General features: G+C 40.2%; 1 protein-coding gene across 4 annotated transcripts in view; it reads right to left on the reverse strand.

The window, feature by feature from the left end:
* Positions 1-14416, reverse strand: part of FCHSD2 (FCH and double SH3 domains 2) — a 299407-nt gene that overhangs the window by 238546 nt on the left and 46445 nt on the right. For all 4 annotated transcript variants that reach the window (XM_002708714.5, XM_051851103.2, XM_017344834.3 and 1 more), the window contains exon 3: positions 8400-8445. In XM_002708714.5, the coding sequence (XP_002708760.1) occupies positions 8400-8445 (46 nt within the window). The remainder of the gene's footprint in view (positions 1-8399; positions 8446-14416) is intronic.

The following is a 14416-nucleotide window of genomic DNA, read 5'->3' on the forward strand; positions in this document are numbered from 1 at the left end:
GGTACTGAGCTTCACGTGGAACCTGTGGTGGCTCCATGCCTGAAGAAGCACCACCCCTTCCTCATAAAGGAGCCCAACGGCTGGGAGGGCCTCTCTCAGCCGCAGGCCACACTTGTAGGTGCTGCATGGGTGCCCTCTCTGTCTCCCTTTTTAAAAAGATTCATGTATTTATTTATTATTTGAAAGACAGCATTACAGAGAGGAAGAGTCAGAGAATGAGAAGTTTTCCATCTACTAGTTCACTTCCCAAATGGCAACAATGGCCAGAGCTGGGCCAATCCAAAGCCAGCTTCTTCCGAGTCTCCCACATGGGTGCAGGGGTCCAAGGATTTAAGCCATCTTCCACTGCTTTCCCAGGCCATAGCAGAGAGCTGGATCAGAAGTCGAGCAGCCGGGACTCAAACCTGCGCCCATATGGGGTGCGAAGCAGCTTTACCCTCAAGCCACAGTGCAGGCCCCAGCCCACCCCTCTTTACTTCAGGCAATCTACTGGCCCACTGCCTACTCTTGACACGTATTTCTCCGAGTGGGGCAACGCATGCTCATGTGTGTGTTCACTTTTACACCTTCTGAATAAATTTTGCTACCACTTTTTGCACCTTACACATGTCTACACTCAGAATGCTTATCTAGGTCCAAGACAAGAGCCTGGAGTGAAATGCCCATATCAATATGATCGACCCCATTAATTCGTTTTCTTTACAGAATTTTTCCATTAGGATGGCTCATCTGTAAGCTCTCCGAATTTCACAAATAATCTTTTTGCCCAATCAATCCATTATATAGAAGATGACAACATACACCACTAGTAATAATTCTATAAAGGTTATTGTTTTCCAATTGACCACATCGCCACATAAGTGGCTGTGAAAGGAAAGAAGGTAATGCATTTAATTGGAAGACAACATACTACATAAAACCACAGAACAGCAGCTCTGGAGTACAACAGCTTTTATCCCCACATTTCTGAGCACTGCCGCAGCCACGGCACCTACAACAATGCTCAATAAACATCTCAACATATGAAAACTAGTCATCTTAAACCTCTAATCTTGAAATTGTACTTTATCAAATAATGTGGTGATTCCTTTTAGGGCACAGACTACCATTCATAGTTCTAATTAGGGACATACCAACATTCCCAAGAGGGAGCTCCTGACAGGCACAAACCACCAGACAAAAATGTTTAAAAGGAACCAACACACACAATCATATTTTTAAAGACTGTTTCAAACTGGAAAATTGATAGAGGAAACCAAAGTTCAAAACCAACTGCTCATATAAATTGTAGTTCTGGGCCATCAAAGAAGGACCTTTCTCTGAAGGGAGGAAAGAACTTCCACTTTGACTATGACCTCGTTTAAATAAGACTGGAGTCAGCAAACTCAAAAGGCTTCCATAGCCTTGGCAACTCATGATAAGAGCCTAGGGTGATTACGGACACCATAAACAAGAGTGTCAATTTGCTAAGTCAACAACAGGAGTCACTGTGCACTTACTCCTCAGGTAGGATCTCTGTCCTTAATCTGTTGTACGATGTGAATTAATGCTATTAACTAGTACTCAAACAGTATTTTACACTTTATGTTTCAGCGTGGGTGCAAACTGTCGAAATCTTTACTTAATTTATACTAAATTGATCTTCTGTATATAAAGATAATTGAAAATGAATCTTGATGCGAATGGAATGGGAGAGGGAGCAGGAGATGGGAGGGTTGCAGGTGAGAGGGAAGTTATGGGGGGGGGCATTGTAATCCATAAACTGTACTTTGGAAATTTATTAAATAAAAGTTAAAAAATAAATAAATAAATAGTAGTTCCATTTCTTTCTGAGATAATTAAATAGTCTTGCCTATTTAGATGATGGATGAATAACAAATAACAGTCAAAATAGTAACCTCCTGAAAAGAAGCATATAACAGTGTCATTGGCAAACATTATGATTAAATAGTATGATAACAGATAGTTCAGGGGTTGGTGCTGTGGCGCAGCAGGTTAAAGCCTCGGCCTGCAAGGCTGGCATCCCATATGGACACCAGTTCAAGTCCTGGCTGCTCCACTTTTGATCCAGCTCCCTGCTAATGTGCCTGGGAAAGCAGTAGAGGACCCTGCATCCATGTGGGAGACCCAGAGGAAGCTCTTGGCTCCTGGAACTCAGCTCAAGCCATTGCAGCCATTTGGGAGTGAACCAGTGGATGGAGGACTTTTCTCTCCCTGTATCTATCTCTCTTTCAAATATATATAAAACACACACATACACACACACACACACACATATATATATATTCATGTTTTTAAAACACATGAATTCCCAGTTGGTATGTAAATTATACCTCATAAAAGTATTTTTTTTTTTTTTTTATCTTTGACAGGCAGAGTGGACAGTGAGAGAGAGAGAGAGACAGAGAGAAAGGTCTTCCTTTTTGCCGTTGGTTCACTCTCCAATGGCCGCCACGGCCGGCGCGCTGCGGCCGGCACATTGCGGCCGGCACATTGCGGCCGGCGCATCGTGCTGATCCAAAGCCAGGAGCCAGGTGCTTCTCCTGGTCTCCCATGAGGGTACAGGGCCCAAGGACTTGGGCCATCCTCTACTGCACTCCCTGGCCACAGCAGAGAGCTGGCCTGGAAGAGGGGCAACCGGGACAGAATCCGGCACCCCGATCGGGACTAGAACCCGGTGTGCCAGCACCGCAGGTGTAGGATTAGCCTAGTGAGCCGCGGCACCGGCCCATAAAAGGTTTTTTTTTTTTTTTAAAGTAACCAGCAAGGAGTGAGGAGCATTTGGCCCAGTGGCTACAATGTCACTTCAGACACCCACATTCCATACTGGAGTGTCTGGTTTAAGTCCTGGCTACTCTACTTCCAGTCTTGCTTCCTGCTAATATGCACATGGGAGGCAAGGAAGGGGTGATGGCTCAAGTAACTGGGCTCCTGTCACCCACAGGGGAGACCTGGATTGAGCTCCTATTTCCTTGCTTTAACCTCCACCCACCCTGGCTGTTGAGGGCATTTCAGAAGAACCAGCAGATAGGAGCCCTCTCCCTCTCCCACTCCTTCTCCAGTAAGTACATTTTAAACATTCAAAGGTAACCAGCAAGGAGCAGCAGTGAGAAACCACAAATAAAGTAAATTCAGTAACGTATTGTGGCAATAGTTGAACTGAGTGAGTTCACTGTGCAAGTCCTTCTACTTTCACATATGTCCGAAAACTTTTCATAAGAAGTTTTAAAAAATCAATAAAAAGCCCATTTTTTAAAAAGCAGAAAAAAAACTTGAATAATCCCCTCACCAAAGAATATATATAGATAGCAAATAAACATATGCAAGTGATGTTTAATATCATTAGATATTAGATGAATTAAAACTACAATGAATACCACTACACATCTATTACAGTATCAAAAATCAGTGTTGGGAAAGATGTGGAGCAACTGAAACTATCACATACTGAGAGCTCTTAGCTCACCTGCCAGGCTGAGGGAGGCCTCCTTGGTCAGGTGCATCCATTTCTCTCTCTCCCCACCACCTCTATTCTTCTATTCTAAGTTAGGAAACTCTTGAAGAGGCTAAGATGGAAAAAAAAAACATTCCCTGGGACCAGGCCTGACACAGACAAAGTCATAGGAAATATTTATTTCATACTGCTGATGGGAAAGCAAAATGGCTCAACCCCTTCAGAAAAAAAGAGTTGGCAGTTATTTTTAAAGTTAAAAACGACTTAGCCATTCCATTCCTATGTATTTCCTCAAGAGAAATGAAACTATCTACCTATAAATGTAGACATATGTAACTCAAATGTTCATCAACAGGTAAATGGATAAATGATGGCATACTCTTACAATGTACCCCCAGCAATAAAAACAAAAGAAATACTGACACATATATTTAAATTACAAAATAAGTATGCTGACTGAAAGGCAGGCAGAGAGAGTATATACTACATGATTCCATTTATTAAAGTAAAATTCTAAGGTTACCTGAGGACAATGGGGAGAAGGGATGGAAGGGACACAAGAAAACTTTGTGGGCTTACAAATGCATTTATTTATTTTGATTGTATAGTAATTTCAAAAACATACACATAGTCAAAGCTTATCAAATTATAAACTGTGCAGTTTATCGTGGGTTAATCATGCATGTCAATAAAGCTGTCTTCGGGGTTTTGTTTTGTTTTTTAAAAAAAGTTAGTATAGTGGATTCCTTGCATGACGGTAAGGGCAGTAAAGAAAGGCAGGGAACCAGAAGAGTTTTTGGGGACATTGTTAATGCTCTATTTCTTGACCTAGGTACTAGTTACATAGGTAGATTCACTTTGAAAATTCATAGAGCTACACACTTAAAACCTGCACATTTCTCTATATGCATAAATCAATTTTTAAAAGGCTTATTAAGAGAAAATGTGATATTCCCAACACATTCATCAAAACATCAGTCCTTCTGCTTTTAGAGAATCCAAAATGTTGGCAAAGATGTGAAGCAACTGGAACTCTTATACATTGCTGGTCGGAGTGTAAACTGGTATGATCACTTAGGAAAACTGTTTGGCTATATTTTATAAAGCAGAAGATACACACACCCAGTGACCAACAGTTCTCCTAGGTTTATAACAAATATAAATATGTACATATGTCCACCAAAAGACATGTATGAAACCCCTGCTCAGAATTATTTGTCAAAATCATCCAAAATTCAAAACAACTCAAATTCCCATCATCAGTACACTGGAAAAACAAATTCTGATACACTCATTCAGTGGACACTATAAAGTAAGGAATCAGAATGAACAAATAAACTTACCTGCAAAAATATATATTAAGCTTAAAACCCTGATGCTAAATGAAAGAAATCAAACACAGAAGTGTACATACTCAAGACATCATTTAAATTCAAACAGAATGCTGGTGACCATTGAAATGTATGTGTACTTGGCCAGCACCGCAGCTCACTAGGCTAATGCTCCACCTGCGGCGCCGGCACCCTGGGTTCTAGTCCCGGTTGGGGTGCCAGACTCTGTCCCGGTTGCTCCTCTTATAGTCCAGCTCTCTGCTGTGGCCTGGGAGTGCAGTGGAGGATGTCCCAGGTCCTTGGGCCCTGCACTCGCATGGAAGACCAGGAGGAAGCACCTGGCTCTTGGCTTCAGATTGGTGCAGCGCGCCAGCCCCAACACACCGGCCATAGTGGCCACTTGGGGGGTGAACCAATGGAAAAAGGAAGACCTTTCTCTCTGTCTCTCTTCCTCACTAACTCTGCCTGTCAAAAAAAAAAAAAAAAAAAAGAAATGTATGTGTACTTGACTGCTTTTGGGGCCCTAGTAATGTCCCACCATCTTAATCTCGGTATTAGTTACAAACTATGTTCACAAAAATTTATCAAATGGTACACTCAGGATTTATCCACCTCAGCATATACATTATATACATTATATTTCAATTTTTAAAAACCAATCTCCCAAAGTTTACACGAAGCCAAAAAAAAGCAAAAAAAAAGAAATAATGTAAATAGTACAACTGTCCTCTCTGATCAGGTCCTATCACCAAAAGGGGCAGAACCTCATTCAGGGTCTGCAAACAGGCCTAATATAATCATATTGGCAAAAATCTATAGAAAAAATGTGTCAGCTATTTTAGGGAGTTCTCCACTACTGACAAGAAGCAAAAATACTTTTTAGGTAAACAAAGAGTACAGAAACATTTTTATCTATATCCTCAAGAAATAAACTGAAAAATTAATTAGCAAAACGTTGAAGAGTAAGGGGAAATGAGGAAAATCATCAAAAAGCAAGTATGATGACAAGAGACAAGAACAGACAGCATATTGACTTTCCACAAATGTACCCAATTGTCCCAAGCAGAAAGATATTGGAGCATTTTAATTTCTACATATGATTACCTTATGAACTTTTGAAATATATATTAGATATTTCAGATAGCTTACATACATTGTTATATAATACTCAAACAAAACCATGTATACTCTTAAAACACATTTAAAGAAACTTTTCAAGGTAAATTTGTTCTGTAAAATCTAACCCAGTGTGTGATGTACACACATATATATGTAAATGTAGGTATACATAAACCCATACACAGAAGTAACATATAAAAAAGATGGAAGTTTAAACACATCATTTAGAGTTACAAAAGTAATAAAGGCACTAAAAATATGTCACAACTATAGAGCAGGCTGGAAAGGGATGATTTAGTAAATTAGTTTCTCATTTACTATAAGTAACCAATGATAATGTATAGAATTGATAAATCAAGATAATTAAGTATGTTATTTAAAGTTATGGAAATAATAACCAGAAGAAGCAAAATAAGCACCCGCTTTTAATCTTTCCTTTGATAAAGGAGACAGGGAAAGGAACAAAATACAATTAATTTTCATGCAATTTAATGTACTATTTTACATTTTTAATCACAAACATGTCCTATTTACTTGATAAAAACAAATTTTGTTACAGAAGACTCTATCATATAAAACTTTTACTTTGTATTGTTTTAAAAAATCATCTCAATTTTGTACATCTACATATATATTTACATGTATGAAAATGTATATGTAAAGGACATTCTGTTCCCATTAGACAGCATTAAGAGGAGTAAACCAAATAACAAATGTAAAAATACTCATCAAAGAGTCCAGTACAAAGGATTCAACAAATGTTACCTATCATTACTAGTAATCATAAATGCATAAGGGAAAAGCTCAGTATAAACACCAGAACTCATGCTATTCGTTACTTTAAGCATTGATAAGCTTGAACACAAATTTGAATCTTGAGTTCAAGAAATTTGAAGACTACCATATCAAATATAGATAGCTACCCATCAAATAAATGAAATTGGAATAAAATCTGACAAAGCACAAAAAAGAAAACCAGACTTTCATCTCATTATAGTAAGAACAAGCAATAGTAGTAATAGTGTTTCTCATGCACAGCATTTACTATACGCTGATTTTCTCTCTAAAGTTCTGTATTTCAAAATTCTGCCACAAAAATGCCCTTTATTATTATTATTTGAAAGGCAGTTATAGAGGGAGGAAGAGACAGAGAGAAAGAAAAAGAGAGAATTTCCATCCACGTATTCACTCCCCAAATGGCCCCAATGACCAGAGCTAAGCCAGGCTAAAGACAGGAGCTTCATTCGGGTCTCCCACAGGTGCAGGGACCCAACTACTTGGGCATTTTCTGCTGCTTTCCAAGGCACGTAATCAAGGAGCTGGACTGGAAGCGGAGTGGCCAGGACCAAACCACATAGGATGCCGGCACTGCAGGCTACAGCTTAACCCATTATGCCACAATGCCATCCCCACAAAAATGTCTCCTACAATTGGGTGTGTTAGGGAGAACAGTTTTACAATTCTACTCCATACAGGAAGGTGTTGCTCAAAAAGGACCACATTTCTCAAATTCTATTAAATTGTTTTTACGCATGAAAATATAGATTCTTACACATCTTAAAATCAAGTAGCAACATAATTTTTTCTAGGCAAATTTAACTATTAGGGGCACAAATAAGGACATAATTAAAATAAAAGAACTGAGGCCAGCATTTGTGGCACAGAGTAACAGTTAAGCTGCTGCTTGCAATGCTGGCACTCCGTATGAGCACCATTTTAAGACATGGTGGTTCACTTCTGCTCCAGCTCACTGCTAATGTGCCTGGGAGAGCAGTGGAAGATGGCCCAAGTACTTGGGACCCTGCACCCATGTGGGAGACCAGGATGGAGTTCTTGGCTTCAGCCTGGGTCAGACCTGGCTATTGCAAACATTTGCAAAGTGAACCAGCAGATTGATTGATCATCAATTCTCTCTCTCTCTCTTGTTCTCTCTGTGTTTCCCTCTCTCTGTAACTGTCTTTCAAATAAATAAATCTTTTTTTAAAAAAGGCAAAGGAATTATTTTTAAATAATAATAATAAAATTAAAGAATGAAATGTTCAACTTTAAATGGCTCCATTCTATCCACTGAAAGCCAACAGGCTCATGAGAACTAAATGCTTAACTGAATAAGTGAATCTTTCATAAACTGCAAAGAATGGGACATATAAAACAGAATGAATGAATATACTTAAAATGTATGTCATCATTCATACTTGTAACTATATATATTGTAAATAGTATTTACAATATATACAACCGTATATACAATATATACAATTTACATATGGTAAATGATTTTACAATATTTTCATTCAGAAGGTTAACAAGCTTTTTTGTAATAAGGAATAACAACTCCTCATTTGAAGATTTAAATGGCAGAGATCAAATGGAGATGGAAATTAAAAGTAAAAGAGGAAGTGGGGATACTAAGGCTTCTTTGCAACAACTTTATCTGCTCTTAAGCCAAGAAAAAGAGGTATACCTAGAATGGAGACCTCCAATTTCAAGCTTACCTGTGCATATTCTCTTTCAATAGCAGCCTTCTTCTGACTGAATGTCCTAAAAATAGAAATGAAAATTAATTACCAAAAGTATAACTTACTAATTTCATGTACACTTATCAAAACACCTTCGAATACCACCTGACAGCTGGTGGGCAGGAAGAATTTACTTATCTCTCTGTGCTTGGGAATACTGCTAACAGGACGGCCTGTGCAGTCAATGACCTACAAAGCCTAGCCCCACCACTTACTAGTATATGACCCGATCAAGACTTTTAACTTCTCTATACCTCAATTTCCACTTTGGTATATGGGATAATAACCACACTCATCTCAGAGGAATACTGTAAAACTGAGTTATTTGAAATTATATAAAGTACTCAAAATAGTACCTAGCATACAGTAAAACCTACATAAATATTGGTTTCTGTTATGAGAAGGGCCAATACATGATAGGCACTAAAAACCTCATTGAACCTATATCTAACAAAGAGAAACTACAGAAACAAGGTGAAAATCAAATTTTTATCAGCTTCTCAACATGAAAAATGGCTAAATAATTTCCTTTTTTTTTTTTTTTTTTTGGAGCATTACAAAACAAAGAACAAGGCTACTTGTTACATGTTGTAGGATAGGGGCATACTTTTCAGACATATATCAAATTTCAAACACTCTAAGGTATATACTTTGCAGAAATTACCATTCATGACACAGAGATACATCTCTGAATTAATTTGCCTTATTTTACTTTTTAATTTTTTTATTTGAGAGGCCAGATACAGATAGCAAGCCAGCTCATCTACTAGTCCACTTGACAAATGCCCACAACTACCAGGGGCAGAGGTTGAAGCCAGGAGCTCATTCATTCAGTCCAGTTCCTCAATCCAGGTCACCTGCATAGCAGGAACTTAATCACTTGGCCCATCACCACTTCCTCCCAGGAAGCCAGAGCCAGGTACCAATCAAGTACAATAGTTTGATTGACCTTTTTTTTTTTTAAAGATTTAAAAGATTTATTTATTTACTTGAAAGGCAGTTACAGAGCAAAGGAGAGACAGAGAGAGAGAGAGATCTTCCATCCACTGGTTCACTCCCCAAATGGCTACAACAGCAGGGGTTGGGCCAGATGGAAACCAGGACCCAAGAACTCCATCTGGTCTCCCATGTGGGTTCTGGGATTCAAGTACCTGGGGCATCCTTTGCTGCCTTACCAGGTACATGAGCAGGAAACTGGAGCTGGGGGCTGCTGTAGCCATTTGGGGAATAAACCAGCATATGGAAGATCTCTGTGTGTATGCATACGTGCGTTCTGCAACTTTGCCTTTCAAATAAACAAACATCTTTTTAAAAAGAAGAAAGAAGAAAAAGGACTAGAGAAGGGAAGGCAAGAAAAGAAAGAGGGGAAAGGAAAGGAAGGGAAAGAGAGGGGAAGGAAGGAAGGAGGAAGGGAGATGGGGAAGGGAGGAGGAAGGAGAAGGAGAGGATGGAGGAAAGGGAAAGGGAAGGGGAGGGGAGGAGAAGGGGAAAAAGGGGAAGAAGGGGAGGGGGAGGAGGAAGAGGAAGGGAAGGGAGGGAAGGAAGGAAGGTAGGAGGGAAGGAAGGAAGGAGGAAAGGAAGAAAAAGAAGAGGAGCAGCAGCGGCAGCAGCAGCTGGGACTCCAACCGGCAGCCATGTGGGATGCCGGTGTTGCAGTTGTTGGCCTAACCACTGTGCCACAATACTGGTCCAAGATGAGCGTCTTAATTAGTATCTTAACCACGAGGCCACTCACTTACCCCATGTCTTATAATTTTGAATGCCAGTATTTTCTTCTCTTAATAGCATGCAAAATTACATGATGCTTTACAAAGCACAGGCACTGTAAAGTCAATGAGATGTGGAAACACTGACAATTTCTCCTAAATGTTCTGGGTTCAAAGACTTTTCTGTTATGGGCCAGAGATCTGTACTCTTAATATCACTGCACCAAGACAAAGATACACCAATGAGAAATCAGACAAAGCTTTGGTCTATCAGTTCAAACATCACTTGAGATACCTGCATCCCTCCCAGACTGAAGTGCCTGGGCTTGAGTCCCAGCTCCATCCAATTCTGGCTTCCTGCTAATGTGCATCCTGGGAGGCAGCAGGTGATGACGTAAGTAACTGGGTCCCTGCCACCCATGTGGGGGACCAAGAATGAGTTCCAGGCTCTTGGCTTCAGCCTGGCCTAGCCTCAGCTGTTACGAGCATTTGAGGAGTGAACCATCAGAAAGGATATCTTGTCTGTCTCTCTCTCTGTGTCTTTCAAACAAATAATTAAATTTTTAAAAGAAAAAACCCTTAGTTAACAGAAGGGCAAGGGAAGGGCCAGCACTGTGGTATAGTGGTTAAAGCCACTGCCTGTGATGCCAGGGGTGCTGGTTTGAGTCCTGGCTGCTCCACCTCCAATCCTGTTCCCTGCTAATGCACCTGGGAAAGCAGCAGAGAATGGCCTGAGTGCTTGGGCCCTTGCACTCACATGGGAGATCTGAAGGAAGCTCCTGGCTTCTGGCTTCAGCCCCACCCAGCCTCGGCCATAGCAGCCAATTGGGGAGTGAACCAGCAGATGAAAGACCTCTCTGTCTCTTCCTCTTTTCCTCTCTAACTCTTTCAAATAATTGTTTTAAAAAAGTAGGGGGCCAACGCTGTGGTGCAGTAGGTTAATCCTCCACCTGAGGTACCAGCATCCCAAATGGGCACCAGTTCTAGTCCCAACTGCTCCCTTTCCAATCCAGCTCTCTGCTGTGGCCTGGGAAAGTAGTAGAAGATGGCCCAAGCATGTCCGAGACCCAGAGGAGGCTCCTGGCTTCAGATGGGCCCAGCCCTGCCATTGCAGTCATTTAGGGAGTAAACCAGCAGATGGAAGACATTTCTCTCTGTCTCTCCCTCTCACTGTCTATAACTATACAGCTCAAATAAATAAATAAAATCAAAAAACAGGAAGAAGAAGAGGTGATGAAAGGGAAAAAGAGTTAAAACAGAAAAAAAGCAAGAAGCCAAAATTCCACTTTAAAAATTGTCAGGACAATTTTTGTGTGTGGCAAAGAAGGTTACGCCACCATCCACCAACCAGAGAGCTGGCTTGAGTCCTGGCACCTCCTTTTTTTTTTTTTTGAACAAACTTCCTTTTAGCACATGTGGGAAGGCAGCATATAATGGCCCAAGTACTTGGGTTTCTGCCCCCAATGTTCAGCCTTGTCTAGTCCTGACTATTACAGACATTTGGAGAGTGAACCAGTAGGTGAAAGATATCTCTCTCTGTCTCATTCTCACTCTCCCTTTAGCTCTCTGTCCCTCTTTCAAATAAATAAATCTAAATTTAAAACAAAGACTTGGACATTTAAAAAGTTATTTACATTCATCAATATGACTTTAGATTTCTTCTATAACAAATACAACTACTTCAAATCTTACTAGATTTGTTTTGAGTAAATAATTTCTTGATATTAAAAATAATCATTTAAATATTAGCCTTGATAGGCCAAGAATTTTACTGAATTTCTGCAGCCTTTTATAAGTTTGAGATCAAATTTGTCTAAGCTAAATAAGAAATTATAAATACTGTCACCATAAAAAATGTTAAAAAAATAAAAATAATCAAGGGGAAAATTTTCACTTTAAACCCAAAAATTGATGCTTATTTAAAGGTGTTTGAAATGAATAACATCAATAATAATAAAAGGTTTTATACATTAAATGTCTCCAGTAGATTCAAAATTTAAACAGAAAAGTTTCCGGGAAGACAGCAGATTGGGAAGCAGCAAGAATTTATCTCCCCATGTAGACAAAAATGGCACTGGCAGACTCAGTCTCTGGTAGGAATCTGTCTCATCTAACTATTTTGGAACGCTGGAGTTGACTAAGACTTTCAAGTTCCAGGGGAAGGCTTGGTTGAAAAACTGTGATTCATTTCAGCCAATTTCAGTTCCTAGAACAATAAGCCACCAGCCCCTACTCCTCAAACTCCTGCAGCAGGGGCCAGTGCTGTGGCATGGTGGGTAAAGCCACCACCTGCAGTGAAAGGATCCCATATAGGTTTTGGTTCAAGTCCCAGCTGCTCCACTTCTGATCCAGCTCCCTGCTATGGCCTGGGAGAGCAGTTGAAGATGGCTCAAGTGCTTGGGGCCCTGTACCCGCGTGGGAGACCTGGAAGGAGCTCCTGGCTCCTGGATTCTGATCAGCCCAGCTCTGCTGTTGCAGCCATTTGGAGAGTGAACCAGTGGATGAAAAACATTATCTCTCTCTCTCTCTCTCTCCCCCTCCCCCCTCCCTTCTTCCCTCCCTCTCTTCCTCTGCCTCAGCCTCTTTAAAATAAATAAATAAATCTTTAAAAAAAAAATCAACAAAAACAAAAAACTCCTGGAGCAACCTGAGAGCTAGGGTTGGCAAAATGATTCTTGCCCTATACTACTGGGGTTCTGTGCTCTGCTTGCAAACTGCTGCTTCGATAACAGAAGGGCAGATGAAAAGGGGCCAGCCACTTGTGCTGCACCTCCTTCCTTTGACACAAATCCCTCTCCTTCCTGCTGAAATGACTTCTAATGTGGCCATTTAGGGAGTCAAACAGTGGGTGGAAGATCTCTCTCTCCCTTTCTCTCTCTGTAACTGCCTTTAAGAAAAAAAATCAGTAAATCTTGGGAGGAAAAAAATACTAATGAAGTCACCAAAGTAGCAAGACACAAAGTCTAAACACAAAATTCTGTTACAATTCTATATACAAACACAGAATAATCTGGAAATGAAATAGACAAAAAGTCTATTTACAAAAATATTTAAAAGAATAGGATATACTCAGGAACTAACTTATATAATAGAAACTATAAAAGAATTCTGAAAGAAATTATTAAGAAGAAAACATAAATGGAAAGATATGTCATAATCATGGATGGGGAAACTTAACATTGCTAAAATGTCAACACCACCTACAGAAATTACAGATTTAATGCAATCTATCAAAATCCCATGATGATTTCTGCAATATCAAAAACACATACTGGGGCCAGCTCTGTGGCTCAGCGGGTTAAAGCCCTGGCCCGAAGCACCGGTATCCCATAAGACCGCTAGTTTTAGTCCCTGCTGCTCCTCTTCCCATTCAGCTCTCTGCTATGGTCTGGGAAAGCAATAGAAGATGGCCCAAGTTCTTGGGCCCCTGCACCAGTGTGGGAAACCTGGAAGAAGCTCCTGGCTCCTGGCTCCTGGCTTTGGAACTCTAGCAATTGGTTGCGGCCAAATGGGGAGTGAACTAACAGACGGAAGACCTCTCTCTCTCTCTCTTCCTCTCTCTCTCTCTCTCTCTCTCTCTCTCTGCCTTTCCTTCTCTTTCCATGTAACTCTGACTTTCAAATAAATAAATAACTCTTTAAAAAAAAGAAAAATTGGGTATCAGAAGATACTATCAACACAATAAAAAGAATGGGAGAAAATAATTGAAAAAATAATCTGATAAATTAACAGAAATACAGAGAACTTCTAAAACTTATTAACAAAGCAACATGATTCAACAATGGGCAAAGGACTTAAGTAGATATGTCTCTAGATAGCACAAAGTAGACATGTCTCAGAAAATATAGTAGTTCCCCTTATCTGTTGTTTTACTTTCTGCAGTTTGTTACCCACCACCAATTCAGATATCAAAACTGGCATAAATTTATTTTGCCCCCTTCATGGTTTCATGAATAGAAGATTCACTCTTACAATACATCTTAGCAATCTTAGTATATGATCTTTTTCCTTTTTTCTTAAGTCAAGAATGTCTACCTTTTCACTTAGAAGAAGCACTTTATTGGTGCTGGTGCTATGGTGTAGGCTAAGCCTCTGCCTGCAGCACCAGCACAACCATGTGAATGCCAGTTTGAATCCTGGCTGCTCCACTTCCAATCAAGCTCCCTGCTGATGGCCTAGGAAAACAGTGGAAGATGCTTTGGCCCCTGAACCCACAGGGGAGACCTGGAAGAAGCTCCTGGCTCCTGACTTCAGATGTGCCCAACTCCAGCGCCATTACAGCCAGCC

Source organism: Oryctolagus cuniculus, chromosome 1 (assembly GCF_964237555.1).
Source record: "Oryctolagus cuniculus chromosome 1, mOryCun1.1, whole genome shotgun sequence".
Lineage (NCBI taxonomy): Eukaryota > Metazoa > Chordata > Mammalia > Lagomorpha > Leporidae > Oryctolagus > Oryctolagus cuniculus.